This window comes from Anabrus simplex, chromosome 3, assembly GCF_040414725.1.
Source record: "Anabrus simplex isolate iqAnaSimp1 chromosome 3, ASM4041472v1, whole genome shotgun sequence".
Lineage (NCBI taxonomy): Eukaryota > Metazoa > Arthropoda > Insecta > Orthoptera > Tettigoniidae > Anabrus > Anabrus simplex.
This window is the reverse complement of record NC_090267.1, coordinates 238,791,451-238,811,662: the sequence shown is the minus strand read 5'-3', so window position 1 is coordinate 238,811,662 and position 20,212 is coordinate 238,791,451. Positions and strand designations below refer to the sequence as shown.

General features: G+C 38.7%; 1 protein-coding gene across 1 annotated transcript in view; it reads left to right on the top strand.

Annotated features, from left to right (window-relative positions):
- The window catches only part of Vha26 (V-type proton ATPase subunit Vha26), a 47,885-nt gene that overhangs the window by 16,810 nt on the left and 10,863 nt on the right, over window positions 1-20,212 (top strand). Inside the window, exon 3 of the mRNA XM_067142936.1 lies at window positions 14,598-14,766. Within this exon, the coding sequence (XP_066999037.1) occupies window positions 14,598-14,766 (169 nt within the window). The remainder of the gene's footprint in view (window positions 1-14,597; window positions 14,767-20,212) is intronic.

The following is a 20,212-nucleotide window of genomic DNA, read 5'->3' as shown; positions in this document are numbered from 1 at the left end:
GATAATGCATATTAGGCCAAATTTTCTAATCTAAGTTTCAAAGATGGCCAAGTCCTCTTAGGTAAGTTTAAAAATTGGCCAAGTTCTCTTAGATAATTTTCAAAATTGGCCAAGTCCCGTAGTTAGTTTCAAACGTGGTCAAGTCCAAATTTTAAATACATTTTTCAATTCATGTAATATATTTAGACTTTAAAAATGGTATGGTAATGAATTAGAAGCCTCTGTTAAGCAACATAAAGAATAAGGTGTCTGAATATATATGAATTAATATCATAAACGAGTTTTTTGCTTCCCTTGAAAAACAAAACAGCTCAACGGACTTGACCACGTTTGAAACTATACGCCTCATATATAGATATTGTTGCACAGCTTCAGGAATCTGCCTTTGTTTTAATAAATATCGTTTGTTCACTGGCAGTCTTATGTTAATGTGGCCTCCTAGAAGCTGGGTGATATCTTGTTCATTTTGATGCTGTTCATCTATCATCGTGTCTGTGAACCTCGATAGGGAGGGATGGTGAACAGTCGTCAAATTTTGAAGTTTATTGTGCCATCCCTGAACGGCATTGTTTGTTCTCTGCTTACCCTTTATCATGAAGTCATATGCGTGCCACATTTCGATAGAAAACTTTGCATTCTCAGCTCTTCATCGACCTCGAGCTCGTCTTACTCTAACATATACCTGCTTGATGTATTCCACCAGACCGTCAAGATCTTCTGACATTATTTCAACATGCCATCAAAGGCATCAAGGATGTCTTCATTGGGAACAAATGATAATCCTAACAGCAATGCAACTTCCTTCCATACTTCACACCCTATAGTGGTATATTCCGCTGCTAATCCCATTGACTGAATATGACGCCAGATCGATTTGGGCCAGTGGAATAAGCAACCCTTTATGTTTGTATTTGGGAACATTTGTCGAGCTGGGTTATTATTTGCCAAGTTGAAATCCATCATTATAGTTCGAGGATGTACCTAGCTGTACCTACAACACGTTCGTACAGCAGCCGATTATTGCCCTCGGTTTTCCGTGGTGTCAGATGGGAAGACGTGCCCTCGGAAAATAATATGTAAGGAAAACAATTGCATGAATTGATTTGGTGCCGTCTTAAATGTGCCATCTGCACATATGGGCTAGCAGAGAGCAGTCTATGGTTCTCCGTTGTGCCAAAAATGAGGAGTCTGTTTTCATATTCTGGCCGGGAGTCATACAAAAGAAACCTTTCTTCAGCGCAGGTAACGCTGTATTCATCGGTAATGTCATTGTCTTCCAATGAAGAGGGATTGACATATCGGCCTCTATTTTGATTTCGATTCATCTGCCTCCGCAACGTATTCCTTTCAGATACCATCAAAAGTAGTTCTTCCTGCTGCACGTCTCGTAAGGTCATCCGCATAGTTTGTGCTGGGGGTTCATATGGATTGCCTTCTGCGGGACGCTTTACGTTATCCCTTACCTTCCTTACTTCCCCTTGCACACCCACTCCATGCTGATGATCTCTCGTGCCATCTTTCTGCACTTTTATATCTTGGAGGTCAATCCCTGTAGTACACCTAGCACTGCAGGAGCTTCGTTGTTCAAGTCTCCAATATGTTCGTAAACCATCTTTACTAAATGAATGAAAGTAATCTGTATGATGATTGAAATGTAGCATTGGTTTATTTTTCTTCCATAAATTTGCATCGGTCCTTCCACAATGATATCGCCTAGTAACGTGGAGAAGTATTGTTTTAATTTGCAATAATGGTAATGATATTTATCTTGATATTATAACTAGACCAAACTCTTAGTGGACTAAAGGAAAGTGAACAAAAAAGTAATGGAGGACCATATGGAATAGTAAAAAAGACCAGTGGACGTTTAATTAAATGGACAAACGAATCAGTGGACATTGGAGTTTTTGTGGACTTGACCATAAGTGGCCTTTACGGCGTGGACCAAATGCCCACTAATCTTATTATTTGCTGTTAAGATAACGGGAACTTGAGCCAGTGTGTACCAAATAAACTCTTTGTTTTGGACAATACACGGTAGGGGTAGTGATTTCTCTTTCGGCTCTACAAACAAGGCAATGTACACCATATGGCTTTTTATTAACCTGCTTTATCTACTAAACCTGCTTTATTATTCAGAGCACTGGCATAGGACTACCGACAGTTTTTACTCCTATTTTGTTTTCAAGAGACAAGGACAAGAAGCTTGTTTTTATAATAGTCTGTACACTATCAATACTACTAGGCGTACTCGTTGTACTTTTAGTTTGCGTATAACTATATAAATAAAGCCACAAATACCACACACTAAAAGCAATTCTACTCACAATACACTCATAACGGTTTATTTAGCTTTGCTGCGTTAATGTTGTGGCATTATTATAACTATATACGTCGTCTGTTATTCAAAAAAAATGCTTTAGCAGTTGTTGTACCTGATGAAGACCAATAGAAGCCAAGAAGGAACCTCGCAATGTGGAATTCGCTTCAGCTAGGTGCGTAACAAAGCTTCTGCGCATGCTCCATATTCTGATATTCACCACAGCTCTGCTCAAGCTCATGTCTTGCCTCCCGCATCCCCTTGCCTGCTGTTCAGCACCTCCTCTTCTCCCTGCTCTACCCCAAACCCACAAACTGATGCACATCTGTGGAAGTGCAGTCTTAGATATGCTCCTACATATTTACTACTGTGTGCTGCGAACAGTCCCACATCGCAAGTTGCTTGGGCTCGTATTTCAGATGTGTTCTTGGCCAAGGGAATCAATAAATAGAACAATGTGTAAGCACAGAGAATGGAAGTTCATTGCTCCAATGCTCTATGGGAGAAACCGTCACTGGGTAAGACCCCAGTAAGAGTATGATTTCAGTGTACGAGACCCTCACCAGGATTTCTTGATTCGAGAACTGGGAAAGATCCAGAGGTAAGCAGCAGTTTTGGGTGATTTCTGACAAAAGTGTAATGTTACAGAAAAGTTGCAAAGTTTGAGCTGTGAAGACTTGACCATAAGGAGATGAGCTGCTTGACTAAGCAATATGTTCTAAGCTGTCAGTGGAAAGATGGCATGGAATGACATTAGTAGACGAATAAGCTTCAGGGAATTTTTTTAAATTAGTAAAGTCCATTATATAAAGTTTACAAATTGGGGCAAATATTCATTTGTAGGAAGAGGAATTAGGGATTGGAATAATTTATCATGTTCGATAAACTTCCAAGTTCCTTGAAATCGAGGAAAAGACTAGGTAAACCATTCATAGGGAATCTGCCACCTGAGTAACAGCCCTAAGTGCAGATCATTTATTTATTTATTTATTTATTTATTTATTTATTTATTTATTTATTTATTTATTTATTTATTTATTTATTTATTTATTTATTTATTTATTTATTTATTTATTTATTTATTTATTTATTTATTTATTTATTTATTTATTTTATACATACATACATACGTACATACATACTAACTGTATAACTAGCATGATTCCGTCTTGCTTAAATTGTTCTTGACTGAAAACAAAGCATAGAGTTTCCAGCACAAGATGATGCCTAGGAATTTTGATCCAAGGAAGTGCAGCCAGAGGGATCTCTGCTTTGTGTTTAAGCAGTTGTCATCTGGTCAGATTACAATAAGAATATTTTTAATTTCCTGATTAACATTGTATTGTTAGAGTAGTGGTACTGCAAACCAGAAAGGTGGTCTTATCTGTGTAACAACACTCACAATTTTGTACAAGTCTAAAGAACAAATCAGATTTGGCTTCGTTACTATGAGGGGCATTCAATATATTGCCCCCATTTTTCCCGAGCTAAGCCCAAGCCGTCGAGCGAGAGATCCCAAGGTGGACCGTTCGATCGTTGGCTATCACTTTCTAGAGGCATTTAAGTTAAGGATTGATGACCAAGCAGGATAAAAAGAAATGTTAAAACAACACTCTGACATTTATTCACATAAGCAAACAAACAAAGGAAAACATTCTGGCTGATATTTCTTTTTACAAAATAGAACTTTCATAATATTGCATTTCTTCCTCGATTTAGAGTGACACGTGTTCTTAATCTCCAGCCTTACTGTGCTGTAATGAAACCAAAGAAAAATTAGGCCTCTTGCCTTTTCAAATCAAAATACTTGACTGAAAGAATTAAATAAATTAACATAGAACTTCATAAAATCATAAACAGCTGTCTTGCTAACGAGGGTTTTACAATAAATGTGTTCAAAGCTTTACCAATTCAAAGTGGTCTCAACACGTGGTTTTAAGATGTACCTAACTGAATTTGTCATTTACAGTGTTTAATAATAGTCAATGACTCCAACATGAACTTCAGTAGAAAATGAAAATTGATTTCAAAATTCTCAAAATTAATTAATTATTATTTCAATTATTATTATTATTATTAATTTCTCATCATTCAATTAGCCCATGTTTCATTGTCACACGATCGTGTTCTTATTGAATTTCCACTGCATTATTTACCTAATGATCGTCATTAGCATTTCAGAATAATTATTTTGAATTAATTATAAATGACTTATTTTCATCATAACTCTAATTAATCATGCGGCTAACGAATTTCTACCTCTGATCTTTGTATTTCATTTCTATTCAAATTAATCTTAAAGTATTTCAAATTTTAGAAATTTTCATTACCAACGTGTGAGCTAGTTAAATAAATTTTATTTACAAATCGAGTGCCTTCATAAAGTAACGAGATGATCTTTCCTTTTAAATCTCGCTAATTAAGAAAATTAATTCTTCCTAGTCTTCCTCGACTTAACTTAATCAAACTTTCCCTTAAGGGCATGAAAATTATTTCTTAAGGCAACACACAACGATGAGTGCAATCTGCGTCACAGCGAGTGCGTGACCAGATCAAAATCAAATGAAACCAACATGACACAAGAGAAATATACATATTTACATACACTCACACATTCACACTAGGGAAACACGTTTTTATGTACATATTTACATCGAATCCTGTTTTGGCAAGTTTATGCATGATTTTTATTGGTGGTCGGGACGCGTAATGTCTAGCAGAAATAATCCGTGTACTGAAATTATCCTTCATTTATAGTGGCTAGTGATCGAAGTCATGGGTATCACTTGGTAGAAACACATTTCACATATCAATGCAAGTTCATCTAACTCATGAAATTATAATGGAAGATTCTAGTAAAATCCATAAGCACTACCATCATTTGGGCTACAGGTTGAAATTACCGCAAGCGTGAGCCTTACTTGTATTACTTTTATTTCCTATCTATGAAATACACTCGCAACACGTGCTCCAATAATTATATTCCATCTTGCGCTCCCAATACACAAGAATAAGTCAAATATCATCATTAAATCGTCGACTGCACAATTATACAACAAGTATCCCTCAGGATTGGTCATATTCCAGACCCTTCATGAACAGAGCACATTTAATCTCACATATAAGGACTCTACAGTAATTTTATGGCTCACGAGCGTTTACTTCTGTTTTACCCGATCTTTAGTTAATATTATTATTATTTAAGTGATTATTACATCTACTGATCCTCAAGGAATATCGTAAAATTAGATGACTTCATCATAAATGCAACAAGTGATCTTGAAAGACACTAGGTTCGACCCTATTCACTCAAAAATGTACACGCAAATTTCCATCCAGTAACTTTCAACATTACAAGGAAAGTAGATTTATCGTGTGGTCAGTGAATATTAAATATAAAATTCCTTAAGCATGGGAAATCATTCAAAGACAACCTACATGTCTACTCTAATAGATTCCAAAATTTCCTTCACACGTATCTAGTCTACCACGACACCTTAAGAAGTGGAAAAATGAAATATTTCTAACTACAACAAACTAATAGATCTACGACTTAAGAAGAAAGACCTCTAGTTGTACAAAAGGTAAGACAGATAAATTAAATTAAAAAGGTACTCAAGTTTTTGATGGGGTTCGATTCTCGTCGACAGTCAGTTATTCCAGCATACTCCTCCGGTCAGTCTCCTTCCAATTACCAGATACGCCTCACATTTTACAGCTCCATGGAGGCTCTGCAACAGGTGTCCCTCGATGAAATGATGTTGTCGGTGATTGCAGAATTATCCATCTTGAGATGTTCAATTCTACGACGACTTCCGTAGAATGCCGGTCACAAGCTGTAACTGAGATGACAAAATTAAGTACTTTGCACAAGCACACGCCGAATATAAATAGCTCGTCTACACTGTCACACTTAACTTGGCTCCTAGGCGTTTTTATTCCATAGAATTCACTAATGGTTTCTCTAAATTCTAGCAGAACGGCGTCGACTTGAATTGAAATTACTTCTCCACGTGGTCTGAGAATGTGGTGCAGCACGACGAAGGATATTCAGAGTAAGAGTTTCAAGAACATTAAGAGCATTAAGAACATTAAGAGAGCGATTTACTCGAAACAAGGCCTTTTATCTAATTAGCCAGGGAGGTGTGTTCTTCACCGAGAACGGTAATTGGCTGATGGTCTCCTTTAATTGGCTCAGACTATTCCAGAAACAAGCTAGGTTGCGCGCGTGCGAAGGCAGTCACGTGGTTTGCTCTGACCTTGGCACAGTCTTGCCGGTGTGTTACCCCTCTGAACGACGAAAAAAACTCGTTCTCAGCTCGCCACAACTCCGCAAATGATATACTGCAGTTACAAGCAGACAATAAACTTTTCACTTTCCACTTGTTAAAATATTCATAATATCGCCAATTTTAACGGGGACAATATAATGCAACACATTTTATTTCCCAGCCAATTTTGATTTTTTTTTTAAATTGGAATTTTGTTTGGGACATCTTTGAATATTCCCTCTTCATCTCGTAGATTTTCATTAATTTCCAATAGGTGGCAGCGCTATAACTAGCCTTCAAAATGGCGTCTGTAACAGAGGTGCATACCAGAGAGCAGTTATTGAGTTTCTTTTGGCAGAAAACCAGGGCATCACAGATATTCATAGGTGCTTACAGAATCTCTACGGAGACCTGGCAGTGGACAAAATCACGGCGAGTCTTTGGGCGAGACGTATTTCATCATCACAAAAAGGCCTAGCAAACCTGTCTGATCTTCCGCGTGCCAACCGGCCGCACACAGCTGTGATGCCTGCAAAGTCTGAATGTGCAGACACCCTTATTCGAGGTGATCGACGGATCACAGTCAAACACCTCGCTGCTGAACTTGACGTCTGTGTGCTGACACATTTATCCACCAGTTGGAGTATTCAAAGCTTTGTTCCCGCTGGGTTCCTCGACACCTAATAGAAGACCATAAAGAGCAAAGAAGAAACCTCTGTGCGGAATTGCTTGCTCGTTTTGAAGCTGAAGGTGACAGTTTCTTGTCAAGCATTGTTACAGGCGATGAAACATGGATTCGTCTCTTCGAACCAGAAACAAAACGGCATTCCATGGAGTGGCACCACACCAACTCTCCCACGAAGAAAGAGTTCAAAACCGTACCCTCAGCTGGTAAAGTCATGGCTACGGTCTTCTGTTGAATATTTTATTTATGGGTCCAACTATAACTTTCAATACAAAGTTGTGCAATATGTCACATTACATCTCCTTTTGGGACTAGTTTCAACCTAAATGTAGGCCATCATCAGCCAAAACACAAATCACACAATTACATTGAATAAACCAAAACAGTGTACAGATGCCATGTCTTTAAAATGTGTGTATCCCATGAGAATTAAAATTAAGACCGGTTACTTGAATACATTCTGTTAAAAATTCAAGTAATTCAAGACTTAATATAGTGACAATAACGTTAAAAATTATTGAACTGTGTGCATAACATGCTTGTATCAAGGCAAGGTTCTAAATGTAATACACTCCGTTAAAAGTTGCTTCAGATAAAGGTTCTTAATGGTGGTTAAGATTCACACATAGAAGTTGAACTAAGGGCGACACTCTACAAGTGTTGCATTCTGTTAAAAAATTTCAGTTTGAGCTGACGTCAAGTTGTATTCACAGAGACGTTAAAATAAGTAAACTATGTATATAAACATGTAATTAATGCACGTAAGTACAATGCATGCTGTTAAAAGTTGTTTCTGCTTAAAGGTTCTTGAATGATTATTTGTTGCACATAAAAGTCTGAATAAATTGGTAGTTTCTGGAAGGTGGTAGGATTTTGCAGTTCACTGCGGACCATGAAGTTGACCTTTTGCTGCAACGTGTGGAGCAGAAGTGGTTGTTGTCTTATTTTAATGTATTTGTGAATACAACTTGACGTCGACTCAAATTGAACTTTTTAACAGAATGCAACACTTGTAAAGTGTCAACCTTAGTTAAACTTCTATGTGTGAATCTTAATAAGCATTAAGAACCTTTATCCGAAGCAACTTGTAATAGAGTCTATTATATTTAGAGCCTTGCCATGATGCATGCATGTTATGTACATAATTTAATCATTTTTAACATTATTGTCACTATATTAAGTCTTGAATCACTTGAACTTATAACAGTATGCATTTGAGTAACCAGTCATAATTTCAATTCCCATGGGTTACACACATTTAAATGACATTGTATCTTTACATTGTTTTGGTTTATTTGATGTAATTGATGATTTGTGTTTTGGCTGATGATGGCCTACATTTAGGTTGAAACTAGTCGCAAAAGGAGATGTAATGTGACATATTGCACAACTTTGTATTGAAAAGGTGGACTCATAAATAAAATATTCAACTATTATTGTGATTTCAGTTCAATACGGATCAATTATCATGAAATTTATATCTTACAGTCTTCTGAGACTGTTCGATGTCCTCCCTCTTGGTGAAATGATCAACTCTAAAGTGTATTGTGCTACTCTAAGGAAATTAAAGAAACATCAGCATGTTTGTAGCCACAAAAATGCAAATGAACTTCTCCACGACAACACAAGACCTCGCACAAGTCTACGCACTCGATAAGAGCTCACAAAACTTCAGTGGACTGCTCTTCCTCATCCACCCTACAGCCTGAATCTCACGCCTTCTGACTTTCATCTTTTTGGCCCAATGAAGGATGAACTCTGCAGGAAGCACTACGTGGATGATGGGGAAGTTATCGATGCAGCACGACATTGGCTCCAACATCGACCAGTCGAATAGTACCTTGCAGGCATACAGGCCTCCACATTACGGTGGCCTAAGCCATAGCATTGAATGGAGATTATGTTAAAAAATAGAGTGTTGTAGCAAAAGGACTGGGGAATAACATGGTGTATTTGAATCCTCAATAAAACCAACCTGCTTTTAGAAAAAAAAAAGTGTGTTGCATTATGTATTGAACTTCCTTTGTATTTTATGTCCACAAGATCAAAATGGTTTCAGAAGAGCTTAATTGTCATACTCAAGACTGATTAGTAGTTTCTTTACTCATTTTCATCAATATACTGAATCAGAAGGAACTTGTTTTACATAAAGAAGAGAAATATTTAAAAGTTGTTTACATTTTGTTTTATTTCGCACCAATATAGGCAGGTCACAGGGTTATGAATGAGAAGGTTGTAAGTGTGGTCTTACTTTAGGTACAGCCCCAACATTTGCTTGCTGTAAAAACGGGGGAACTACAGAAAACGATCTTCAGGGCTTCCGACAGTGGGGTTTCGGACCCGCTATCTTCCGAATGCAAGCTCACAGCTACATGACCCGAACTGCATAGCGAACTAGTTCAGTTTTTCCTGTTTTATCACATCAGTTCTTGTGATCTTGTATGCTGTGAGCAAACTATAACAGTTGCTTCCAAGTTATCACATCATGACTAGCATTATTCTATGGTGACTTTGTTCTCAGCTGCATGAAATAATTTAAGAACTGGGTAAAACAACCTATTTCTATAGTATCAAAGTAACGCCGGGCTGATGCTTCAGACGGTTGAGGTGCTGGCCTTCTGACCCCAACTTGACAACTTCGATCCTGGCTCAGTCCAATGGTATTTGAAGGCGCTCAAATACATCAGCCTCGTGTCAGCAGATTTACTGGCACATTAAAGACCTTGTGCAGGACAAAATTCCGGCACCTCGACATCTCCGAAAACCGTAAAAGTAGTTAGTGGGACGTAAAGCAAATAACAATATTATTATTATTATTATTATTATTATATTGCGACCCCACAATCTTATACACTGCTGGCCATTAAATTTGCAGCAGTAAGGACGCACCTGATGGAATCAGGGTACACCAGGGGGAATGCGTAGGCTTGGGTAGAACAATGTCAGGATTAGTTGTTCAGCTGAGGTTGGAAAACCGTTGAGTGATAGTTGTGTTTCCGTAATGTTCTTGTGCACAGTATACCATGTTGAAGATGACAGCCATGCAGGAGAATCATGGCCTATTGGGATTTTGAATTATACTGCTGCAGAATTATTTGTCACTTGGAAATAAATTAAATGGCAATGAAGTGGATACAGGATCGGTTGGTTGAGGAGGGATAGGCTGAGTGATGTGGTGGAAGGCAATGGCCCTGTTGTATCAACGAGCACGTGGACAGACATTTCATTTGTGTGGTGATTTTGGATTGTACAGCTACATAAAAATCCCTCACTCAGAATTTGAGGCATGTGGTGCATCATCCTGTGTCCGCATAAAATTTCATCACCATCTGCAGCAGTGAATCATATCTAGGAGCCAGTTACTGTGGCTACAGTAGTGCATGGAACATTGGACGTGAAGGGATGAATGGCATGCCATCATTTTCCCCAACAAGTCCTGCTTCTCTTTGCATCACCACCATGGCTGTGTCCTTGTCTGGTGGCACCATGGTGCATGTCTGGCTATGTCCTGTATAATGTATCGTAATACCAACTCAGCACCTGGAATAATAATATGGGATGTCATCGGATTCCAGTCCCACTTGTGCTTAGTCTGCATTACTGGTACACTGACCAGTGACTATAGGTCTTTTCTGCTCTGATGGTGGGCGGCTTACATGCTGTCAGGGGAGGTGGGGTGCGGGCAGTATGTCACTGCCTGATCAGGCAAGAGATCGCCTGGCGGTGGTGCTGAGAACTGCTCAGTCGCCAGGGGAGTTTGCCGTGCTCACTTGGCTCTCCGAACTGCTGTGTTGCCGAGTAGCCTTGCAGTGTGCGTGTGGGTATTACTAAGAGCTTGCTTGACGAGTTTGTTTTAGGATAATTCTTGTTTTATGAGTAATTCTTGCCGTGTCCTTTACTGCATTCTTCAATTAACGTGTTCGTGGCATGTGATGGGACCTTAGTTTCTATTTACAGTGCTCTTTGCTGCTGCTGCTGTTGTTGTACGTAATAACTGCACTATATATCTTATAATGGCAAAGAGGAAGGAGATAAGGAGCCAAGGTAGAAAAATGGTCACCATTGTTCATGAATATTTTCAAAAGGAAGCAGAAAACAATGGCTCTTTAGTGAGTGTGTATAAAGCGCAGTAGAGAGGGTTGGAAGTTTGTCAAGTTAATACGCGAACCGTACAGTGTATAGTAAAGGAAGCTAAAGACAGTATCCAGTCATCTGGTTCCATCTCATTTCAATCAATCGTCACGCAAATGAATCAAAAGGAACTGTATAACAAAGGCAGTCGACGGATTCAATAAAGATGTAATAAGAAGAACTCTCCTCAGTTATTACATAAAGGGCGAATACCCGACACTGAACAAATGTGTTGTGTAACTCTGTACTTTTGAACGAATTATTTTTCGATCTGTTGTCAATGCACTTTTTATATGCATTATTAATGAACTCGTATCATACTACATCAAAGATATAATAAAATAAAAATAATGAAATAAATAAAAATAATAAAACTCATCCAGAGGCCGTTCTTGAGCTATAACGTACCAAGCTCTGTATTTCAAAGTTATGTGGATTTCAACACAACTTTACACGCCTGCGGGCGCTCCTGGCAACGTTGTAATGGTGACCTCTGTCTCTTTCCCTTAATGGCCTCTCACGTTGTGCTGGATTGGTCGGCCCCATTCTCCCTGCTTCACCTGACAGCATGTAGGCCACCCGCCATCAGAGCAGAAAAGACCTATAGTGCATCATCATGGATGTGTTGGAGCCTGTTGTTGTACCCTGTCTTCAGGACCAGCCTGGGACTCTGTACCAACAGAACAGTGCCACCATGTAACATTGCTTCTTCAGCGTGCATGTTTTCCAGAACTCTTGCTCGTTGAAAACGTAGTCCATGGTTGATGACAACTAGCCTGCTACAGGACATCTCCAAAGTCTCTTCCTCAATGCCGCGTCATATAGCAACGGTTATTGCCATCTGTGATGAGGCCACACAGCACTGATTTCTCCATGTTCTGCATCTCCTACTGAGCTGCTAGAATAATCATGTCGCTTGTGTGCGATTGGTATTCTGTACAATAAATCTGGTTGTGATGGCTTAATTCCTTTGTGGTGTTGCAGTTGTAATGGACAGCAGTGTATTTTATATGATATAGATATTGATTCCCATAGGAAACCTGAAATATTTGTCTGAATGAATAAATTCATAATTCCAATATACATTGAAGTTGTGTTGTGTATAATGATTCTCAACATACTCAGATTATTGGATAAACTTATTGTCCGTAGAAGATCTGACACAATACAAGCACTTACATTATTCTGCCATCACCGAGAGAACCAAATCTGATGTAAACAAAGAACATTGTGTATCCGTATGTATCCATCCGTGGTCTGAACGCTAATTGGAGAAGCACTAGGCTACTCCCAAGCACATGGCAGGAACCTCGTGGGTAGTCTTGAAACTGTCGTTACTTCGCGTGATAGCAGTGATTACGTCAGGGTTAGCTCTACATAGACCAGGGCCTCTCAAACTCCCAAAATCTCACGTGTGCAAATCGAGGCGCAAGAGCTCCGTGCACTGTGCATCGGTACCGCTCGGTTCGCTTCGGACCAACACTTCGTCTCTGGGCTACTCGGCTCAACTCGGCTCGGATGTGGAGCTCTACGGAACAAGTGAGGAAGAAGGAGACAGGCGTGGGGAAAGAGAGAGACAGCGCTATTGTTCCAAATCGAGGAGTGGGGGTCTGCACTCTGGTCAATCAAGTGAAGTCATCTTGTGCACAGTGCATGCACTCTGAGAGGCCCTGACATAGACCATTGCCGGATACCACTGATGTCAACATGTAGTGGACATGCAATTGTGATGCGGATTATGAGTCATATTATACTCACTGTCTGCGAGAAATAAACAACAATGAATGGCAAATGACATCTGGATATGTAACATATCAGAAAAGAAAGGTAGATTTGAATTTATGGCCAAAACGTAAATACGTAATAAATCAATCACAACAGCGAATATAAGTAAAACTGCACACATTCAATATTTCAATAAAATAAAATTCTAGAGGGGACCTTATAGAATAGAAAAGGCAATATTAAAACAATTAAAAAGTGCAATGCTTTGCCTAATCAGAATCTGATAAAGGTAAACTCCTTCCAAGTCGGCGCTTCTTTTGGGCGTTGTTACCAATCCTTGGTGCAGTCGTTCGCTGCGCACGGAATTAATACTCCATTCCGAAACACCAGTGAACTCTGATGTCAACTTCGCAAATCCTTTAAAGCTAAAGTCGGGTATTTCTCAAAAAAATTATGAAACACATTCAATACAATTGTCTTCGCGTCACTTTTCAAAGATTTCCCTTTGCGATGCTTAATGAACTCAACTCAGTGATCCATATTGCACAAGAACAAGTAATGTCTCACTCACTCACTCACTCACTCACTGTATCTGCTTGCTTCACATGCTCACAGCTTAAGAAATGGTGGGGCAAGCATAAGTGCATGCGTCCCTTGCGCTCTTCAATTTGAAATGCTTGTTTATATTAAATAACAATGAATATAGATCGTTTTTTGTATATTTTTCTGACTTAAATTATTTGAGGATATATTTTTTGGACATTTTACATCTAGAATCGCATTAGCCATGATGTGGCTAACGAACTAATTTCAGGTCTGCGCGTAGATGTTCTGCAGCAGCAGCATCCAGTAAACGTTAACCCAAGCACGTGCTTATGTTTACATCACGACTGGTTCTGTGGGCATAAAAAAATAACATTTTCTGGGGAATCTCTAAGATAGATGTTTTAGGGTGTAGTGGATTCATGCATGATTATCTAAGGTAGAATCAAATAATCTTTTCTTCATTGATTACAATTTCTACTAATATGATATGTCATCATCCTCCTCTTTTCCCCTTACCCAGCTCCTACCAGGTCGGGGCATTTATGGCACTTCTCCACCTTCCTCTCTCCTCCCACCATTCCTCTTCCATCACGTCTCACTCCAGGTGTCTTCTTCTTCTTCTTGCACTCCTTATTGAATTGATCCACCTTGTTCTCTCACAATGACTGTGTATTTGTTCTGCAGTACAAAAATTCACCCATTATTTGTTGATTATCATTGTTTTATGGAATAAAATGGAATATTAATATTTGATTGTAAACTACGTTCCACCTTAAATATTGTATACAGCTGTATTGGTATTTGTAACAAGAGTTATTTTTATAATAAGAATTAGGATGACTATGATGGTAGTGGTGATTGATTCTTCTTTCCCTCGTGTGTGGTGGGCTATTGATATATTGTTTGAATTCTATTACAGTCAGTCATCAAACATGCTGAATCAAGCCCGTCTTAAGGCCTTGAAAGTTCGAGAAGATCATGTTCGTAACGTGCTTGAAGATGCCCGCAAACGGCTTGGAGAAGTGACACGCAATTCGTCTCGCTACAATGAAATCTTGCATAAACTCATATTACAAGGCCTCTATCAGGTAAAACTTTGTTTGGTGTTCTCATTGATAATTGTGATCAGATTATAAATTATTTTTTCAGGGATAATTTCTGGCTTTCCACCTGGATGGCCAAGGTTCAATTCCCAGTAGATCTTAGATAGAATTTTGTCCTGGAGAAAATCATGTGGTGACAGGGAAATCTTGACCAAAACCTGTGAGCTGCGATAGCTCCAGCAACCCCACAATACTCTCTCTACCTGGGTATAGTGAGACTTGTCTGCCTCAGGTCATCCAGGCTCTCAAGCAGCTCCGTCCAAGGTCACGGCTCAACACTTGGCTCTTGCATCATGACAATGCTCCAGAACATTGTGCTAATGTAACAATGGATTTTCTTGTCAGATCAGGGTTGACTGTGCTTGATTACCCTCCATACTGTCCTGATCTTGCCCCAAATGACTTTGCACTCGTCCCAGAAGTGAAGATGGAGCTGAAAGGGCGGCGTTTTGCATACGACGAGGAGCTTCTGGCAGCATGGGATCAAGGGTGTGAAAATGTAACCGAAGAAAAGTGGCAGAGTTGGTTCAGTGAATGGTTTCGACGTATGGAGAAGTGTATTGAGTGTGGTGCAAATTATTTTGAAGAAGTCTAAAGCGTTCACTCACATTGCAAAACTTTCCTATTGCCCTTTGTATTAAAGTTTTAAAGGCATAATGAGAATTAAATGAAATTATCAACAAAAAAACACTGAATACCATAGAAGCAGCATTTAGTCAACATAAAACAAGAGACTGTTACAAAACATTCCAACAATATCAATCAAAGTACGCTCCACCTACACTTATGATGAAAAATAAAAATGGGGAGATGGCACACAATAATAGGGATAATGCCAATACTATGGCCAACTATTTTAAATTCAATTTTGATCCTTCCCCAAAAAATTAAATTCCACGATCAAGTGATCAAAGCAGTACATTCCCTCAAGAACTACATAGTGCCAGGAGAGAATCAGTTGGTAGCAGAACTATTGAAGAATGCAAATAAATAAATTCTTCAAAATTTACATAAACATATCATAGACATCTGGAATGCTGAAAAAAATGCCTGAGAAATGGACTGCAGCAATAATCCAGCCACTGCACAAAAAAGGTGATAGATTGGATCCCAGTAATTATCGGGGTATATATCTGCTTGATGTTACTTGTAAGATTTTATATAAAATTATATATACAAGAATTCAGAAACAACTTGTCCAGGAACTGGGAAAATAACAGGGAGGATTTCGACCAGGACGAAGCTGTCCCGATCAAATCATCAGTCTTAAGTGGATAATGAAACACCATAGAGTTTGGAACAAGAGATTAATCATCACTTTTGTTGATTTCAAAAAAGCTTATAACGATATTCATCATGACTCACTACTGAAAGTCCGTAAAGAATTTGGTTTACACCAAAAACTCATCAGTCTTATTGGAATCACTCTTAAGAATACATACTAAGTCGAAAGTGAACTTTAGAGGTGAATTGTCTGAGCCATTTGTAATCCACACTGGACTTCAACAGGGAGATGGACTCTTGTCATTATTGTTTAGCTGTGGCCTGTTTGAAAAGACTGAAATGATGCCGACCTTCAGAATCGAAACACCAGCCATTCACCTGGACAGTGGCAAACAAATTAAGATTGTGAAGAAGTTCAAATATCTTGAGTAATTATAACCTGGAAAACAAAAGAGAAGACAACAATCGACAGCAGAACATCTAAACTGAAAACAGCACAGCAAATCACCTGGCCAACTTATAAAATAAATTTCTCTCTATGAATGCTAAATTTCAACATTACAATACAGTTGTAAAACCCGAAGCAACTTATGCTAGTGAAACACTCTTCAAGTTAAACACTAGATCAACAACCGATAAATTTCAGAAAGTAGATAGAAGAAACATCAGGACAATCATCAAAAAGAAACACAAAGTTGATGGCCAATGGAGATTATTACCTAATAAAATGGTATATCGTGAAAGTGAATCAATAATGGATACAATGCGGAAAGGGAGATTTGCCTTTTTTGTCATGTATTCAGACTGCCAGAAACCAGACTAGTGAAGCAGTTATTTAGATACTTCTGGAAAAATAAAATGAACACTTGGTTCACAGAGATCATGAATGATTTAGAAGAATTGAATTCATCAATGCTTCAAATTGAAGGCAGAAAAGAGAAGAGGATTCTAAGGAATAAACATTTACGATTCAAACTCATAACATTTGAACAAAGGAAATAACCATTACTGACAACCAAAGGGCAACTAAGTCCGACAGGATGAAGTAGTTTTTGGAGCAGAAGAAGAAACTAAAAAGATAACTCTATTTAATACTATTATACTTTAATGTATATGACTGATTAAAGTGCTCCCAACAGATAGTATGTTTTTTTAAACAAATTGACAAGGCAGACTCGTATTATCTTTGTTTTTCAGTGTGGGTGAGATTGTCACTAAGTAGTCAGTACGGACCACTATAGACCATTAATATGGTCAAGTTTATAGATTCCATTCGAACTCAGCGATCTGTTCTCCACATGGGCAGGATGAATAAACTCAGGCGATCTGACAATTGGCCAGTTTGTTGGATGCAAGCTGGCATGAACTGAAAGAATTTATGTGTAGGCTATTCACATGTGCTTACACAGTAAATCGCATCCATCCACTCCACACAAATTTTTACTTGGAATTTAGTATTGATTAAACATGATTTTTAAAAGGTCTGAATTGTTCGTTGCTCAATTTATTTATCAGTATCTGGAAGAACTGGGTTTAATCAGAAAGGGACCATTCAAGAAAGATGGTAACGAGTAATGTCTCTCCTCCCTTTTGCTCCTTTTTCTCACCCTGGCCTGTAATTTTGCTTTCCCTCATCCTATCTTTCTGTCTTCTATGTATGCAAATTTGTGAACAGGCATTATTAGCAATGGTTGGTTGATGTAAACAAAAATACAGGTTGCAGGAGGTGGGGTTGCTAGGAACAGTGCATTCGCAAGTCAACAGGGGTCAAATTCTTGATGTATGGGAGGCAAACATGCAGTACCATGCCAATTGGAGACGTCTAGAGTGGTGAGCAAGCCCAACAAGACCATCGAAAGCCAAAAACAGGAGAGAAAAAAAAGATACTACCTCTGCTGTTGTTTATGCATTTGAGAAAAATCCTTTCCTTACAATCAGCAGCATGACTGATGAATTTGGACTTTTACCTTGAAAATGTTTGTAAAAATTTGTTATATGGCGGTCGAGTAAGATAAGGGTCACGGAGTGCTCCCGTATATGCGTTGTTTGTGGCCGAAATGCCGTGAAATCGTAGGATGCTTTTTTGATGGTTGCGTGAAGTGAGTGCCAACTTTCCATAGGATGATGCGTGACCTACCGATTGTGACTGGTGTAATGTGGTAGTGTCTGACATTTGAGCCAGCGTTGGAGTGGTGGCGCCAAGAATGATAAGGCAATTATTTTGCGTAGTGGAACAAGAGTTGATGTGTTGATAAATATATTTAGTTAGTTATTCTGTAATATATCCGTGTGGCAGCATTATTATTATTTCTTTTTAGTGGACATTTATTTATTTATTTATTTATTTATTTATTTATTTATTTATTTATTTATTTATTTAATTATTAGATACAGCCTATGGAGGGCCATTTTACACTAATAATAATAATAATAATAATAATAATAATAATAATAATAATAATTTTAAATAAGTATAAAAGATAACAAAGGTATAAACAACAATATTAAGTAGCAACAATAATTAACAATTTTAACAATGTAACAACAATGACAACGGTAACTGGCACTTGTCGGTTTCAGAAATTAAGAAGAAGAAAGGTCAAGGGTTGGAGGGACGGAAGAAAGTGAAAACCTGGAGAGGACTTCAAAGGAATCTTTTAATTTTTTGTTTGAAGGATGCGAAAGGTGTGAATATGTCGATATCGGGTAGTGAATTACCAAGAGTAGGGAGACGGTGGAAGATAGAGCGTTGTTGTAAGGTTAGGCGCAGATGGGACACATGATGGGTGCGCCGGTTGCGTGTAGGGCGGGGAGGAACGTGTATAGGGAAGTACGCTGGAAGAGAATTACATTTGGTGTAGCCATTGATTATTTTGTGCAGGTAACATAGATCAGAGAACTGTAAACGGCTTCTCAGATCAAGTATACCCAGGTAGTTCATAATGTCAGATTTAGTTGGAACGGACAGGACATTGTTCAGGGCCGTAAGCACCGTGGAGTCTCTCATCTTGCTTGAAGAACGGATTGGAAATCAACCACCTGAACAACGAAACCCATGTGGTCCAGAGGTCTGATACATCAATGCGACGGTTGTTGCAAGTCATTCAAACTTTCTGTTAGACGATATGTAACTTACTGATTACGACCGGTGTAACATGGCAGTATTTGACATCCAAGCCAGTGTTGGAGTAGTGGCACCATGAATAATAAGGGAACTATTTCGTGTGGTGGAAGAAGAGTATATTTACTTAATTATTCTATGATAAATTCGTGTGCCAGCATTTTATTTAGTGGATATTCTTGTAGTATGGAATGGACAGGACATTATTCAGAGTCCCAAGCACCGCCGAATCTCTTACTTGAAGAATGAGTTGCAAATCAACCACCTGAACAACGAAACCCATGCTGACCAGAGGTCTGGTACATCAATGCGATGTCGTTACAAGTCATTCAAACTGGAAGTACGCCGTAATGACATTTTTCTAGCCATAATTGAAAACGGCAGTACCGGTATACAGACAGTGTGGGGAAACGTGCAGGTTATGATGTAGACAGGTGTTACGCACACAGGGTCAAGAAATATAAGAACGTGATACTAATGCGGTCTAAGGGGAAAATAGCCATAATGGACATGGGACCTTTGATGAAGTGGCTACCAAGTTTATCGTTGCTATCGTTCGCCAAATCAAGCCGCAGCTTGCTATTGAGGAGAAAATTATTAGAATATTAAGAAGAGATAAAAATGCACAGGAAGAAATCGACCGTCTTCTAGATCGAGAAAACATCGTAGAAGTGAATAATATGAGACAGTACAAACATTGAAAGCACCCCCAACGATAACACGCGACATAAACTACACATCGCCCACAACAACAGCAAATCGCTTTGAAGTCCTTGGGAATCCAGAAGAAGATATTACAGCCGTTTACGCGGGAGCGAGTCCTAAATAACAGAGTAAATCGAAAGAGGTTAAGTTTAAATTTCGTCTTTTACTGGGAGATTCTTTAGTCAAGAATATGTACTGTTGTCTAAGGGTCCAGGTTAGTCAACGAACACGGATAGTGTACACATACCGGAGAGGAACCGCTACGCTGCGTCGAACGCAATAAAGCTTGTACAACCGGGGGGCAATCTCCTGCAACGTGCATACTGGACAGAGGCTGTTTCACCGTAAAAAATAAAAATCACAATATGGTGGTTTACAACA